The sequence below is a fragment of the Mauremys reevesii genome, linkage group 2 (genome assembly GCF_016161935.1).
Source record: "Mauremys reevesii isolate NIE-2019 linkage group 2, ASM1616193v1, whole genome shotgun sequence".
Lineage (NCBI taxonomy): Eukaryota > Metazoa > Chordata > Testudines > Geoemydidae > Mauremys > Mauremys reevesii.
In genome coordinates, this window is record NC_052624.1 from 277,312,178 (window position 1) to 277,327,020 (window position 14,843).

Consider the following 14,843-nt stretch of genomic DNA (forward strand, 5'->3'; position numbering starts at 1 on the left):
TAAGTGACAATACTTCCTCAGCTAGCTCAACACAAGGCATCTTATGTCAACCTAACACTGTAGTGTAGATCAGGCCTTTGAAACACATTGGCTATAGGTAGGTATACTTGCTCACTACAATTAAAGCTCAGGAAACAAGCACAACAGGGGTAATTCAAGGTGGCAAAAAAATCATTGTCTGGCCGAACGCATCACAAAGACGCATTACTGGGAATCACTGTCAAAATGCTCCTTCAAAGCCTCCCTGATTCTAACAGCCTCCCACTGTGCCCCTCTAATTGCCCTTGTATCTGGCTGCCCAAAATCAGCAGCCAGCCGATCAGCCTCAGTGGTCCACCCCAGGACTTTTCCCCCTTCACTTCGGAAATATTATGTAGAGTACAGCAGGCTGCTATGACCATCGGAATATTTTCCTCACTGAGGTCTAACCAGCCAAAAAGACAGTGCCAGCGACCTTTTAATCAACCAAAGGCACATTCAACGGTCATTTGACACTTGCTGAGTCTGCTGTTGAAGCGCACCTTGCTGCTGCCTAGGTCCCAGTGTAAGGCTTCATGAGCCACAGGAGCAAGGGATAGGTGGGGTCTCCCAGGATCACTATGGGAATTTTCTCATCCCCGATGGGAATCTTCTAGTCTGGAAAGAAAATCCCAGCATGCAGCTTTCTATACAGTCCAGTCCTCCAAAAGATGCCTGCATCATGCACCTTCCCTGAACACCCCGCATTGATGTCAGTGAAACAGCCCCAGTAATCCTCCAGTGCCTGTAAGACCATGGAGAAGTAGTCCTTTTGGTTGATGTACTCCATTACAAGATGGCCGGAAACTTTAGGGTTAAAACAAGATTATTCTTTAATAAGCCATCTTGCTTATGTATATTCTGTTTCTCTACAAAATACCATCTCGTTTATCTGATTTCTTCATAGTCAATGTAGTATCTATGGCTAATCAATCTTGGCTCCTATTATATATTATAATAAGAAATGATTATTTTAGAGATGAGGTTTCAGCTTCTGATTCCCAAAGAGGACACTCATGTCCAACTAAATAAATCCCCTCAATCTTTATTAGGGGAGAGGGCTACTTGAATTCTGAAACATCACTCCACTAAGACAGTCTGTCACAACTACTTTGTAGATGCTTCTCTTGAAGCGAGGGATTTTTCTAATCATACACCAGCATACATACCTTTTGAGTTGATTGTTTTTGCCGTGACCTCTAGCTTCTCCAGAGGTTCTGTTCCAATATTTTCTAATTTAATGATAAGTTGCTGGGTCTCTCCATTGTAAAGCTGGACAGATACACTGGTGGAAATATCATCTCCTGAGGAAGGCTGCAGTGTGTGAGCAGACCTATAAACAAAAGATAGATATGCAAATTAAATACTGTGTTAAACATTAATCACATCTTAAGAACCTAACCACAATACAAAACATAACAGAAATCCGGGAATCCAGTCAACCTGTCCTTGATGGTTCACAAAATATTGACCCTTAAAAAAAGAGTCACATAATTGCAGCTAGCTTCATCTTATACTCCTTCTCCAGGTCTTCAATTCCAGCTTAATTTTTAGTGGCTACTATATTCAGGAACTATTAGGAGCAAGAACTAAAGCTCATAATCACGGTTTTGAAAGCAAAGTCAGTACATATGAAAATTTCATATCGACAAATGACTTCTTTATACTGCTCTATATACTGTACACCGAAATGTAAGTACAATATTTATATTCCAATTGTTTTATTTTAGAATTACACCTCTACCCTGATATAACACTGTCCTCGGGAGCCAAAAAAATCTTACCAGGTTATAGATGAAACCGCATTATATTGAACTTGCTTTGATCCACCGGAGTGCGCAGCCCTGCTCCCGGAGTGCTGCTTTACCGCGTTATATCTAAATTCATGTTATATCGGGTCATGTTATATCAGGGTAGAAGTATATATAGAAAAAACGAAAAAGTAAGCAAATTTTCAGTAATAGTATGCTCTGACACTTTTGTATTTTTAGATCTGATTTTGTAAGCAAGTAGGTGAAGTTAAGTTTTAAGCTAGGTGAAATGTGGGGGTTACACAAGACAAATCAGACTCCTAAAAGGGGTACAGTAGTCTGGAAAGGTTGAGAACCACTCTTAAGTCAAGGGCAGCATACCAGCCACCTGGGTCCAGCAGGGGGAAGATGGAGGCCAGGGAGACCATGCTAAATCTCAGTTTCTTGAGACATCTGTTGAGGCAACGCAGGTGCAGAATGGGCTAGAGCCTGCCTTTTGCCTTTGGGATTAAGAAATATTGGGAGTAAAACCCTTTCCCGCTCAAGGACTGAACAACTTCCTCCAAAGCTCCCATACGAAGGAGGGATTGCTCCTTCTGGGAAAGGAGCGCCTCATGAGAAGGGTCCCTGAAGAGGGATGCGAGATGGGAAGAAGGGATGGATAAAAACTGAAGGATATATCCAACTGTCACTATGTTCAGGACCCATTGGTCAGATGTTATAGATGACTAAGCCAGGCTGAATAGCAACAGACAGTCCACAAATGAAAGGGGGGGCAGATCTGAAATGGCGACTGGTATAGCGCTTTTGGGCATACCTTCAGAAGACCTGCTTGGGCTGAGGTAGATGGGAATGGTTGATGCCATTTATAACCTCAGCGCTTTCTTTCGTAGGGCTCCTGACTTGGAGGTCCCGAGAACCAAGGAGGCTGCTGGGGTCTGAAGTGTTTTCTAGAGGCAGACGGACCATACTGGTCTAGGGATCATAGTGTAGCCCTTGAGTCCTTCAGTCCGTGAAGTCTCATGCTCATCTGCTCCGAGAAAAAAAGAGGAACCTTCAAATGGGAGATCCTGGATTGATTGTTGGACCTCTTGGGGAAAGCCAGAGGATTGGAGCCAGGAACAGCACCTCATGGTGACCACAGAGGCCACTGTCCAGGCCATCAAGTCAGCAGCATCCAAAACCACCTGGAGAGAGGTCTTAGCCATATTCTTACCCTCCTCTAGGAGGACCGGAAACTCCTGCATTGCCTCTTGAATCAGGGAAACTCCTGCATTGCCTCTTGAATCAGGGAAACTCCTTCATTGCCTCTTGAACTTTGTCAGGGAGTCCCATAGCTTAAAATCGTGTGTCCCTAGCAGAGCCTGCTGATTGGCGATACACAGCTGGAGGCTACCTATGGAATACTTTCTGCTGAAAAGGTCTAATTTCTCAGAGTCCTTCTGTTTTGGGGTAGCACTCGACTGTCTCTGCCTGTCCCTTTTGTTAGCCAGACACCCAGGAGGTCCAGGGGACAGTGAGAGTACAGATGGTCGATCCTGTTTGCTGGCACATAATACTTTCTCTGCCCTCTTTGACGTGGGGGCCAGAGAAGAAGGAATCTGCCATAGGGCCTTGACAGGTCCCATCACCACCTCACTGATGGGCAGGGCTACTCTGGATAGAGCTGCTGCAGCCAGGATAACAGGAAGGCTGGGTGATGTCTCTTTGAGCTCCAAGCCCAAGTTCGAAGTGACCCACTTCAGAAGGTCTTGGTGGGCCCTGAAACTGTCCTGGGAAAGTAGGCTGCTAGGACCTGCAACAATGTCATCTGGGGAGAACAAGAAGGTGACTTGCACCAGGGCAGGGGCTCTTTCCTCTCCCTCAACTATGTCCACTGGAGGCATCTCCTGGACTTTGGTACCAAGGTCGGTGCCAGAGTCTGAATCAGGTGCCAAGCAGGAAGGAGTGGCAGCCCATCTTCAAGAGGCCACAGAGCACAAGTGCTGGAATTCAGGCCTCTGTGCTGGGGGAAAAACACCAGGGATTCCAATATGGTCACTGTACCGGCCAGTGACCCGCTGACCAGACACCCGCCAGAAGACCAGCAGTGAAGCACAATGGGGCATAGAATGGTATCAATGGTGGGCTTTCATTGGTACAGAAGACTCCCCTTTGGACTCCAAAAAGGATTCCTCTCTGGGTGACCACGGTGGAGCAGTACCCACTTCCACATGGTGCTGGGACTCCAGGAACCTGTGGTGTTATGAAGTGGGACAACGGGATCAGGAGAGGCTTGCCACTGGATGGTGCCAGAGGACCCTGTGCCAGTAAGGCACCTGATGCACCCTGTTCCCTCCTGCTTCTGGATGCTGGAGCTGGTAGAGTCCCCAGTGGGGCTAGAGGGACCAGAAGAGAGAGAAGGTCCCTAGCTGACTGATATATCTATGGGGTCGACAGCACCATCAGTACACTGGTACTGAGGTAGCTCTCTGGTGTCAGCAGAGGATCCTGCACCACACTCAACTCCCTTGGTGGAATCGACTGTGCTAACATGGGCCCAGGGGTAGACGGGCAGCCCAGTACAGGTCTCGCTCACTCTCCTCACTTGTCTCTTTTGCACTGGTGAGCACCTTCTCTCGGTGCACTGCTTTTTGTGCTGCTTCTGCAGCATTGGAGATGGAGAACATTGCCAGCAGAGCACTTCGTACTGACGCAGAAGTTCTTAGCACCAAATCGGATCAGCTCTGATACAGGTCTGAGGGCAGCTTCCAGGAGGATAGCCTTGAGTCTGATTCCCCTGTACTACCTAGTGTGGGATCTGAAGTCTCAACAGATTTTGCACTTGTCCTTCATGTGAGTTTCCCCCAAGGATTTTAAGCAACTCGAGTGTGGGTCACTCACAGGCATAGGTTTGCCACAAGAGGCACAAGACTTAAAGCCCGGGGACCAGGGCATGTTTGACCCCTGAGACAAAAAGTCCTTCGACGATAAAAATTATATACACTAACCATATATACTATCACAACTTGCAAAAAACTATATACACTAAACTATTCACACCATGAACAGAGAAAGAGTCTGAAACCACTGGGAAGAGCCTTGCTAAATCAAAACGATAACAGGGTTCAAAAAAGATCTAGATAAATTCATGGAGGATAGATCCATCCATGGCTTTTAGCCAGGATGGGCCGGGATGATGTGCCTAGCCTCTGTCTGCCAGAAGCTAGGAATGGGTGACAGGATAGATCACCTGACATTTAACTGTTCTGTTCATTCCCTCTGAAGCACTTGGCATTGGCCACTGTCAGAAGACAGGTTACTGGGTTAGATGGGCCTTTGGTCTGACCCAGTTTATGGCCTTTCTTATGTTCATGAAAGGGTTGTTCCAGCAACCATCATGGGTGGGCAGAAGGAACTGAGAGGGTGCGGGGGCCTCTTATACCCGTCCATGCACACGGCTCCAGAGGACGCCACAGCCAGCCCAACAGATACCACTAAGGGAAAAATCTCCAACAACAGTGCATGCGATGCACACACACCTAGCATGGAACAGACATGAACAAGCACTTGAAGAAGAAGAGGAGAGCAGGAGTGACTGACTGACCATGCAGTCACCATGAGTTCACTCAGAAAGCAGCTGTTTGCTTAAGTCACTATTACTAACAAGTTAAATGACTGAAGATTTCTGAAATAATGGTTTGTGTGTTTCACATGGTGCATGGAAAATAAAATGGATGATTTATTCACCAAGATTTTAATATACTCTAGGAAAAATATCTTTGTCTGAATATGAATTTTCAGAGATAAGATTTCTCCAAATGATTCTCCAAGAATTTCTGCAACAGCAATTATTGAAATTAACAGATGTTGTATGGTACTGAGGTAGTGCAAGGATCAAGGAGGATAGGGTAAATACTTTCAAATGAACTAGGAAGATGTCACTGGAGAACTTGGTAAATGCAACTTCAGAGGAGTGTAGATAGCACAAGACAGATTGGAGTGGATCCTGGAGGGAATTTGATGAGAGGAGTTCAAACAGCGAATGTAAATTGACTATTTAAGGAGCTTTAAATTTGATGGGAGAAGGACTTCAGGACAAGAGAGATAGTGTTAAGGTTTTTTGAGGAAACTGAAATTTTTTCATATTGATGGAAAGGAGACAGAGGAGAACAAGGGTGTGAGGGCAAAAGGAATTGAGGAGTTGGTAAATTTGGTGGTAAATCTGAGTTCTGCAATTTAAAATTCACATACACTTTTAACATCCTTGTTTGTTAAATCATTATGTAAAGGTTGCCTTCACAGAAAAACATGATTCACAGAGGTTTTTGAGGTATTTCAGAATACGTATCTATATTTGACGCTCAAGTAGCCTATGTATGTTTCAGAGACAAGACAGGTGAGGTAATATATTTTATAGGACTGTCTTCTTTTGGTAAAAAAGAGAAACATGGAGCTCTTCTTCAGATCTGGGAAAGGTACTCACAGTGTCACAGATAAATACAAGGTTGAACAGATTGTTTAGCATAAGTAGTTAACACACATTCTAAGGGACCATTCAAGGTGATGTGGCCTGTTAACAATCCTACAGTCATAGAAAGAAAAAAAAGGGGGGGGAGGCTTTGTGGGTTACAGATTATAGTAACAGGCCATACACCCAGAATCTTTTTAAGACAATGATTTTTAGTGTCTAGCATTAAATTGTCTAATGATCCAGGGTATCATTAAACAATTACAACCCATACTTGATGGGACCACTTCCCGAAAGAAATCTTTCCTGAACCCCCTCTTCTGGGGTTCAAACAACTCCCAACCTCTCCAAGCTCATCATCAGAAACTAATTCCCCACAGACCAGGACAGACCAACTCAAAGTGGCACCAGACCCTGCCTGAACAACAGATACAAAACCTGAAGACATATCTCTTCCACTGCTATGATGATCAATACCCACTCACAACAAACGTTTCAAGATCCTACACATGCCTATCACATGTGATGTACCTCATCCAGTGCACTAAATGGCACATCTACGTGGATGAAACCAGACAATCACTACGCTCTCAAATAAACTGATACAGAAAAATGATTAAATACAAAATCACCTATGAGCGAACAATTTTCACAAAATCATCTTTCCAAACCTGACCTCAGTCCTCATCCTCAAAGGAAACCTTCATAACACCTTAAAATGAGCCTGGGAGATTAAATTCATAAATTTTGCTGGACACAGACACAAAATAAAACCATTTACAATAAAATCATTAATTAGAAGCAACATTTAACGTAACATTTTAATGAGTGCTCACAGTGAGCCCAACGTACAGCTTGGTGAAAAAAACAATATATACAATTTAATACTGAAGATTTGCTTGACTAAATAGTCAGAATGAAATGATACTCCTTCTCTGAAGTTAATGAAACAGAAAGGTATTATAGAAACAACTTGGTCCAAACTCAAAATGTTGTATACAGTTACCTATTTAACACCAGTGCCAATGAAAACTTAGTAGACATTTGTTAAAGACTCAACATCACTCCTCTTTAATTCAAATATGAGATCTCTCAGAATATACTCTGAGACCACACTATGTCAACCAATAAAATCAAGGAAGACCAGACTTGACATTCCTAATATTTCTAGGGTTTAGAAAAAAAAGTGAAAAATTTTCAGACAATTTATTTTTTTCAGTTTTATCATAGTATCATAGAATATCAGAGTTGGAAGGGAACTCAGGAGGTCATCTAGTCCAACCCCCTGCTCAAAACAGGACCAATCCCCAGACAGATTTTTGCCCCAAATTGCCCCCACAAGGATTGAATTTACAACCCTGGGTTTAGCAGGCCAATGCTCAAACCATTGAGCTATCCCTATTACACAAAGAGCAAATAAGGGCACAAACCCAATTTCAAGCCACTTTGATTTTAATGTACGTCTTACTTCACTAAATTAGACTATATTTTATTACAAATACAGTGATTACATACCCATGTTATAAAAAGTGAATCTGTATAGCCAGAAACAGTATTCTAACCAATACAACATTTTCTAGTTTACCAAAAATGAAATCTGTACCTAATTCAATTTCTTACCTTGGTAGAGAGGTACTGATCTGCAGCCTTGGCAAAGCTGGAATGACTTCTACTGCACAGCCATTTGTCTTTAATCCTGGCAGGTTATCCAGAAGACAATCACTGAAGACTCCAAAGACTGAAGTATGATAACCTATTTCAAGGTAGAAGAGAGCCAATTTGTCCTGAAACTATTTGCTTCATGATCGGATTAACTACAAAAGTTTAGTGACCAGGGTGGATTGATTTAAATCCAAGTGATGTAAGGGACCAATTTTAATGATGATTGAAATCAGCCAGCAGGAAACCTTGATTTAAAATCACTAATTTCAATCTTGTTTTGTATTTGTGCTTTAATTATTTTCCTAAACAAAGGTTGATTCTTATTGGTTGGTTATCATTAGAACATGTTAATTTACAGCTAAATACAACCATTATACTAAAACTTGGCACTTTTTTAGCTAGGATCTAAATATATTATTCACGCAATAATTTAGATTAACATACATTTAGGAACATTTTCTTAACTGTCTGCATGGTTAAGCACCGGAATAAATTGCCTAGGGAGGTTGTGGAATCTCCATCATTGGAGATTTTTAAGAGGAGGTTGACAAACACCTGTCAGGGATGGTCTAGATAATACTTAGTCCTGCCATGAGTGCAGGGGACTGAACTTGATGATCCTTTGAGGTCCCTTCCAGTCCTATGATTCTATCATTTATACAGATTCCTTTTTTTCTTTTTTTTTAATGTTAGAAAATGGTGAATGTTTCATTCCTTATTTACTAAAGGATTAATTTTTTTAGATGTGACTCATGTCAAGCTCTATTTGGATGAAAATTAGAATTCTATTAAAAATGCACAAAAACAGCATTTTAATTTTTTTAAATTAATCTACCTGAAAATGTACTAGGTACATAAGATAATAGCGTATATCAAAACATGTTTTGCATTTAAACTTAACTGATTTTTTCAAAGTTGTAAATTGAACAGATTCTTTCTGGTCACACCGTGTCCTTCAAGATTTTAGAACTAGTAGATCTCATCTTCTCACATCTAGGTTTTATTTATAGATTGAAACAGGAAAATTAACATCCCTGCTTTCTCAACTCTCAATTGGTTTCTTAACTTTCAAGTAACTAGTCATTGAACTGAACTAGTTGAACAAACTGAAATGAAGAACAATCTCTCTGTGCCTGCAGAAGAAGCTATTGCCATCAAAAGTACTTCAGACAACTCTGGTTCCAGGTCGTTATCCAGTGACCTCTATCAGTTCAGTGATTTGACTTTCTTTTAAATTTCAGCAGCAGAGATATACAGTATATTTTCATTTACTTTAAATGATTTTAATATATTTTAATAGGATTAAGCCTTAAATTAGGTTATCATAATTTCAAATTTAATTTTAAATAGGTTTGCTTTTAAAACTTAAAAAATGCTTTAATTTAATTTTTTATTTATTTTATCATTGATTTTTGTACACCCTGCTAGTGACCAGATTCTGTAAGGAAATTCACTTGCAAATCACAACCTCTCCTATGAAAATATCTTACAAAGGTGGCAACAGAGAAACTTTGAAAAGCATTTTCAAATCCTTCTAAGAAAGGCTCTATACAAGTACAATGTATCATATTGTACAGACAAATGTTATGCATTTACCCCTGTACTTTTGTCTTATGAATGTAAGAGTCCACGATTTTCATGCGTTTTAAAAAATATATAGTCATGAACTGATATTCTGGGACCTTGTATTCTAGCAATGCTAGGAGTACAGGTGTAGACAAACCAGCATTTTTAACACCATTGTCACATAACTGAAGTTTTGGGTGCACAATCAGGGTTAGTACCTGTGGGTGTTTTGGGTGTACAAGAAATGCAGGATCAGTTCTCAATAGTATCCAACAGTAAAAGAAAAAAATCCATTAGCCCACCCAATGAAAAAAGTGAAAAAGATAACCCCTCATGTTCATGCCTTTAACTGATATTTAATTATGCTTTACTGAAAATCTGCAGTTGCTAAAGAAACAAGTTTCATTTCAATTTTATTGGAAGTCACCTCAATACTATTTAGTGAGGAATCAATCTATACAACCTAAACTTGCAAGAAAACTCTAGTGTTAAACAAAAAGGTGTCGAGAAAGGTATGAATGATAAATGAGAACATAAGGACAATTCACTACTGTTTTCCTTTACTGGAAAGTAATTTTTGTGAAGAGACAGTTTTTGTCTACTTCTGTTTATTTTTAGGGAACACTGCCAAACCTATTCTGCAAAAATTCTTGTAGTTTTGTTTTCTTATCCTGCAACTATGTTAATTTATCTTGGCCACATGGGATTACCACTGCCTCATTAAATATTCTGGTGTGAATACTGTATATAAAAGAGGACCAAGAACAGCTATAGGTCACATAATGGCAATTAATTTTCTATATTCTGGTAATAAAATAACCAAGTGGTTTATCCCACAGTTTGGCAGAAACACTTTTGAACAGTTCAGTTTTCTCATAGACTCATAGACTTTAAGGTCAGAAGGGACCATTATGATCATCTAGTCTGACCTCCTGCACAATGCAGGCCACAGAATCTCACCCATCCACTTCTATAACAAACCCCTAACCTATGTCTGAGCTATTGAAGTCCTCAAATTGTGGTTTGAAGACCTCAAGCTGCAGAGAATCCTCCAGCAAGTCACCCTGCCCCATGCTGCAGAGGAAGGCGAAAAACCTCCAGGGCCTCTGCCAATCTGTCCTGGAGGAAAATTCCTTCCCGACCCCAAATATGGCGATCAGTTAAACCCTGAGCATGTGGGCAAAACTCACCAGCCAGCACCCAGGAAAGAATTCTCTATAGTAACTCAGATCCCATCCCATCACAGACCACTGGGCATACTTATCTGCTGATAATCAAAGATCAATTGCTAAATTAAGTGCCAAAATTAGGCTATCCCATCATACCATCCCCTCCATAAACTTATCAAGCTTAGTCTTAAAGCCAGATATGTCTTTTGCCCCCACTACTCCCCTTGGAAGGCTGTTCCAGAACTTCACTCCTTTAATGGTTAGAAACCTTTGTCTAATTTCAAGTCTAAACTTCCTAGTGACCAGTTTATATCCATTTGTTCTTGTGTCCACATTGGTACTAAGCTTAAATAATTCCTCTCCCTCCCTGATATTAATCCCTCTGATATATTTATAAAGAGCAATCATAACCCCCCCTCAACCTTCTTTTGGTTAGGCTAAACAAGCCAAGCTATTTGAGTCTCCTTTCATAAGACAGGTTTTCCATTCCTCGGATCATCCTAGTAGCCCGTCTCTGAACCTGTTCCAGTTTGAATTCATCCTTCTTAAACATGGGAGACCAGAACTTCTTGAAATTTAACAGGGTCTTTTATTTTTGGAAAAATTTTAATTCAATTATACAATTCCGTGGGAGACCAAGGTGCATGCACAGACACCAAGGTCTCCTGACCCAAAGCACCAATGCCTGGGAATTGGCGCAAGGAGAACATTTGCTCAGTACAGGGAGACACTGTTTGAGGGATACATGTAAGGGCTTTTGATACTTAAGGCACTTGATATTTCTTGCCCTTGGGGACAGTGGGGGCTGGGCAGCAGCTCCCTGCCTAGTTCCGTCTGGGCGGAACTGCACACTAGGATTATCCCTAGTGTACCAGTTCCACCTGTTTAAAAATGAAGTATCTTGCACAGAAAGAATGAGGACAAGAAAATAATAAAGAAAATAAAGGGAGAGAAAAGTACAGCCCAGTGGTCTGGGAGACATCCAAAAGTTTCAGATAATTGAGCATTTGGAAAAATGGAAGTGCTATTAACTAACAAGGCTAATGAGGGTCATCCTGTGGATTCAGATAACCAGGATTTTTCAGATAAAGTGAATTTGGATAACTGAAATTATACTGTATATTGAAAAGGGAATCAAAGTGAAAAGATAAAGCCTCTTCGGTGTAAGTACTTTTTCTTTAATTTGGTTTCAGAGTAGCAGCCGTGTTAGTCTGTATCTGCAAAAAAAACAGGAGTACTTGTGGCACCTTAAAGACTAACAAATTTATTTAAGCATGAGCTTTCGTGATTCTTTAATTTGGTTATTTACTAGTATGGTTGTTCTTCCATGACAGTATAAAATCTAAAGATTTCTGTCGAGGAATTTCTAAATGTCCTGAACAATCTCTATCGGTATTGGTTCATTCTTGTCAAATCTCTCTCACTTTGCAAGAAGCATGTTTTTTCTAGAACTCAGCATTGGAATGTCAGTCTTTACCCCACCTAACTTAGGGACATGTATTTTTTTTATTTGATTCCCATTTATCACTATTGACACAACCCTATTTGGGTTAATTGAACGAACTCTGCATTACAATAGACTGTGTACATTACTACCTAAATCTTTCATATATAAGCAACTTGCAAAATCTTTTTTGTTATTTTACATGAATGTGTTTCATTAACAATACGCAGTGCAGTTGTAGCCATGTCGGTTCAAGAATATTAGAGAGACAAGGTGGGCGAGGTAACACTTTTTATTGGACCATTTTCTGTTGATGAGAAAGACAAGCTTTCCGAGCCACACAGAGCTCTTCTTGTGGTCTTGGAGTACCTTTCCCAGACCAGAAGAAGAGTTCTGTATGGTTCAAAAGCTTGCCTCTCTCATCAACAGAAGGTGGTCCAATAAAAACTGTTACCTTACCCAACTTGTCTCGTTCATTAATAATGTCAACTGCAAGACTTGTTGTGCATACTCATGAAGCATTTTAAAAGTATTTTTTCAATAGCAATTTGACTTAGTTTGCTAATACATTAGACTAATACATTAGACTATTCAGTTATGTAGCTTTCCCCCATAGCATTTTAACTTAGTAACAGCAATGCACACACACATCTAAACAAAAAGGATGTATTTCTGAAAAGCATGGGTTATTTTCTCATTCTATATAGAACTACCTTCTTGATGAATGATTATTTTGTAAGTTTTTTAAATACTGACTTTGTGGAAATATAAAATAAATATTAACTTTACTACATCAAAAAAATCCACAATGCCTTAAGATACTTGTGCCTATTTTCCTGATGAAAAACAGTAAAAGATATAATCCTTACCATTGATAGTGATCTGCCCAGTAGTCTGAGGAACACCAACAAGGGTCACTGGGTAGAGGCCAGATTCAGCAGGTAGAGAAAAAGCTGCAGGGAGAGATTCAAATTCTACTCCGGCTGTCAGGAGACCCTTGGGAAAAAAGTCACAAATTTCTTCAGTTTATATTAAAAGTACTACATTATTTTAATCTTTAAAAATTACTATTCTAAATTCCTTGGATTGCTGAAGACATTTTAAAATTGCAAATAATTGTAATACTTTTTAGTAATCAGTGAGCTGAGTATTTCATCTAGAATCACGTCAAGATATGCACATTTTTATTTTTAGTACTGTTATAGGTACCCATTACTTTCTGATTTGGTATACTTTATGGATTAAAAGTAAAATACATGCCAGGGTGTAATGAATAAAATGGCTCTATAATGTAGTTTGCAATGTTTTACACTTAGACTGAATTGGAACTGTGACCTTACTATTAAATCTATACTTCAATATGAACAGACAAATCAAGCTGTCAACAGCAGCCAATGTCTAACCTCAATTAAATTACTGGGCAGAGAAAATGTATGCACAGGGGGTTAAAAGAACACAGACATTCAGTGTATGCTAAGCAAACCTTCAGCTTCCAGAAGCACATAGATGGGGCACAATGTGTAATGACTCCAAAAGAAGGAAGAAAATTTAAAGTGTGTAGTTAGATAGTTTTCAATAACGTGGCATTACTTTCCCTAATCAAATTATTTTTCTTTTTAATATCTCAGTTTAAGGATCTAATGTTTTTATGTAAATATTTTAACATCTTAGAAGTGATAGCTTCCATTTTTGTGGAATATAGGTACATCTATAAATGACTAAACTATTTTATTTATTTACATTTAAAATAACAACGATGCCTGTTCAAGGCACTAGGCATCCTAACATCATTAATTATACAATAAATAAAATTAAACTAAACCTCGGTAGCATTGAAATCAGTTCCACGGGGCCAGTAGAGAGGTAAGAAACTGAATTTAATATAAAAAGTTAGACAGGGAACAGGAATTAATGTAAATACCAATCTTGTCAAACTTTCAATACATTCACATCAACCTCCACTGCTCTTTTTCTATAAACTTTGTGTTTTGAAAATTCCTTGTTCCACTATTCTCAAAGTCTGAACAGCTTGAACGTGAAGTCTGGGGCACAGCTGCATTATCTGTACAACAGAATACTTGCATTTGCTTTACCTCGGCTCTCACAAATTCATTGCATTGACTATAATGAGTCTTTTTTGAATAGATTATCTTCAACACTCAGTGTCAGTTACCAAAAAAAAAAAAAAGAAAGAAAGAAATACAAGCACTTCCAAAACTCTCCTCCAGTTCCTAAAACACAGAGCACTCAGAAGTAGAAAACAGTGTCACCTGGCTTATGCCACCTGCTAATGGTGACTGAAACCAGGTATAGCAAGTTTTCCTGTCCACGTTGAGTCCCATTCTTCAGAGCTATGGTCCCCCTGAAGATCCACTTACAGAGAACTTTTGTTACAACGTCAAGAAATAAAACAGGAAAACTTAAAACTAGTCATCATAACTCATGGAAACACTTCTGTCCATCCTCTAAGGTTTCTGAACAGGCAGCTCTTTACCATATAATCTGGTTTATTTCTCAATCCTCCAGTATTTTAGGTCCTCTACTCCTCTCTTCTGATGAGGGTCTGAAATCATCAGGATTAAAATATTTTAAATTTCTCAATTTAGGAATCACTTCTTTGTAGGCTATGTGCAGAGGGAATGTCATGTACTTTCATCAGGGATAGTCTTACTCCTGTTAAAGTTATCCTCTGAAGGAAAACCTCTACACCATTGTATTGAATCCTAGCTGGGGACTTGACTTGAAGTTAGTGGCTCATAAGCAGTGCTGTGCTCTGCCAACAA

At 39.8% G+C, this 14,843-nt stretch overlaps 1 protein-coding gene across 11 annotated transcripts in view; it reads right to left on the reverse strand.

The window, feature by feature from the left end:
• TRAPPC9 (trafficking protein particle complex subunit 9) overlaps positions 1-14,843 on the reverse strand; it is an 825,958-nt gene that overhangs the window by 683,134 nt on the left and 127,981 nt on the right. For all 11 annotated transcript variants that reach the window (XM_039525295.1, XM_039525292.1, XM_039525294.1 and 8 more), the window contains 3 exons: positions 12,930-13,056; positions 7,840-7,972; positions 1,188-1,351 (listed from right to left, as the gene is read on the reverse strand). In XM_039525295.1, the coding sequence (XP_039381229.1) occupies positions 1,188-1,351; positions 7,840-7,972; positions 12,930-13,056 (424 nt within the window). The remainder of the gene's footprint in view (positions 1-1,187; positions 1,352-7,839; positions 7,973-12,929; positions 13,057-14,843) is intronic.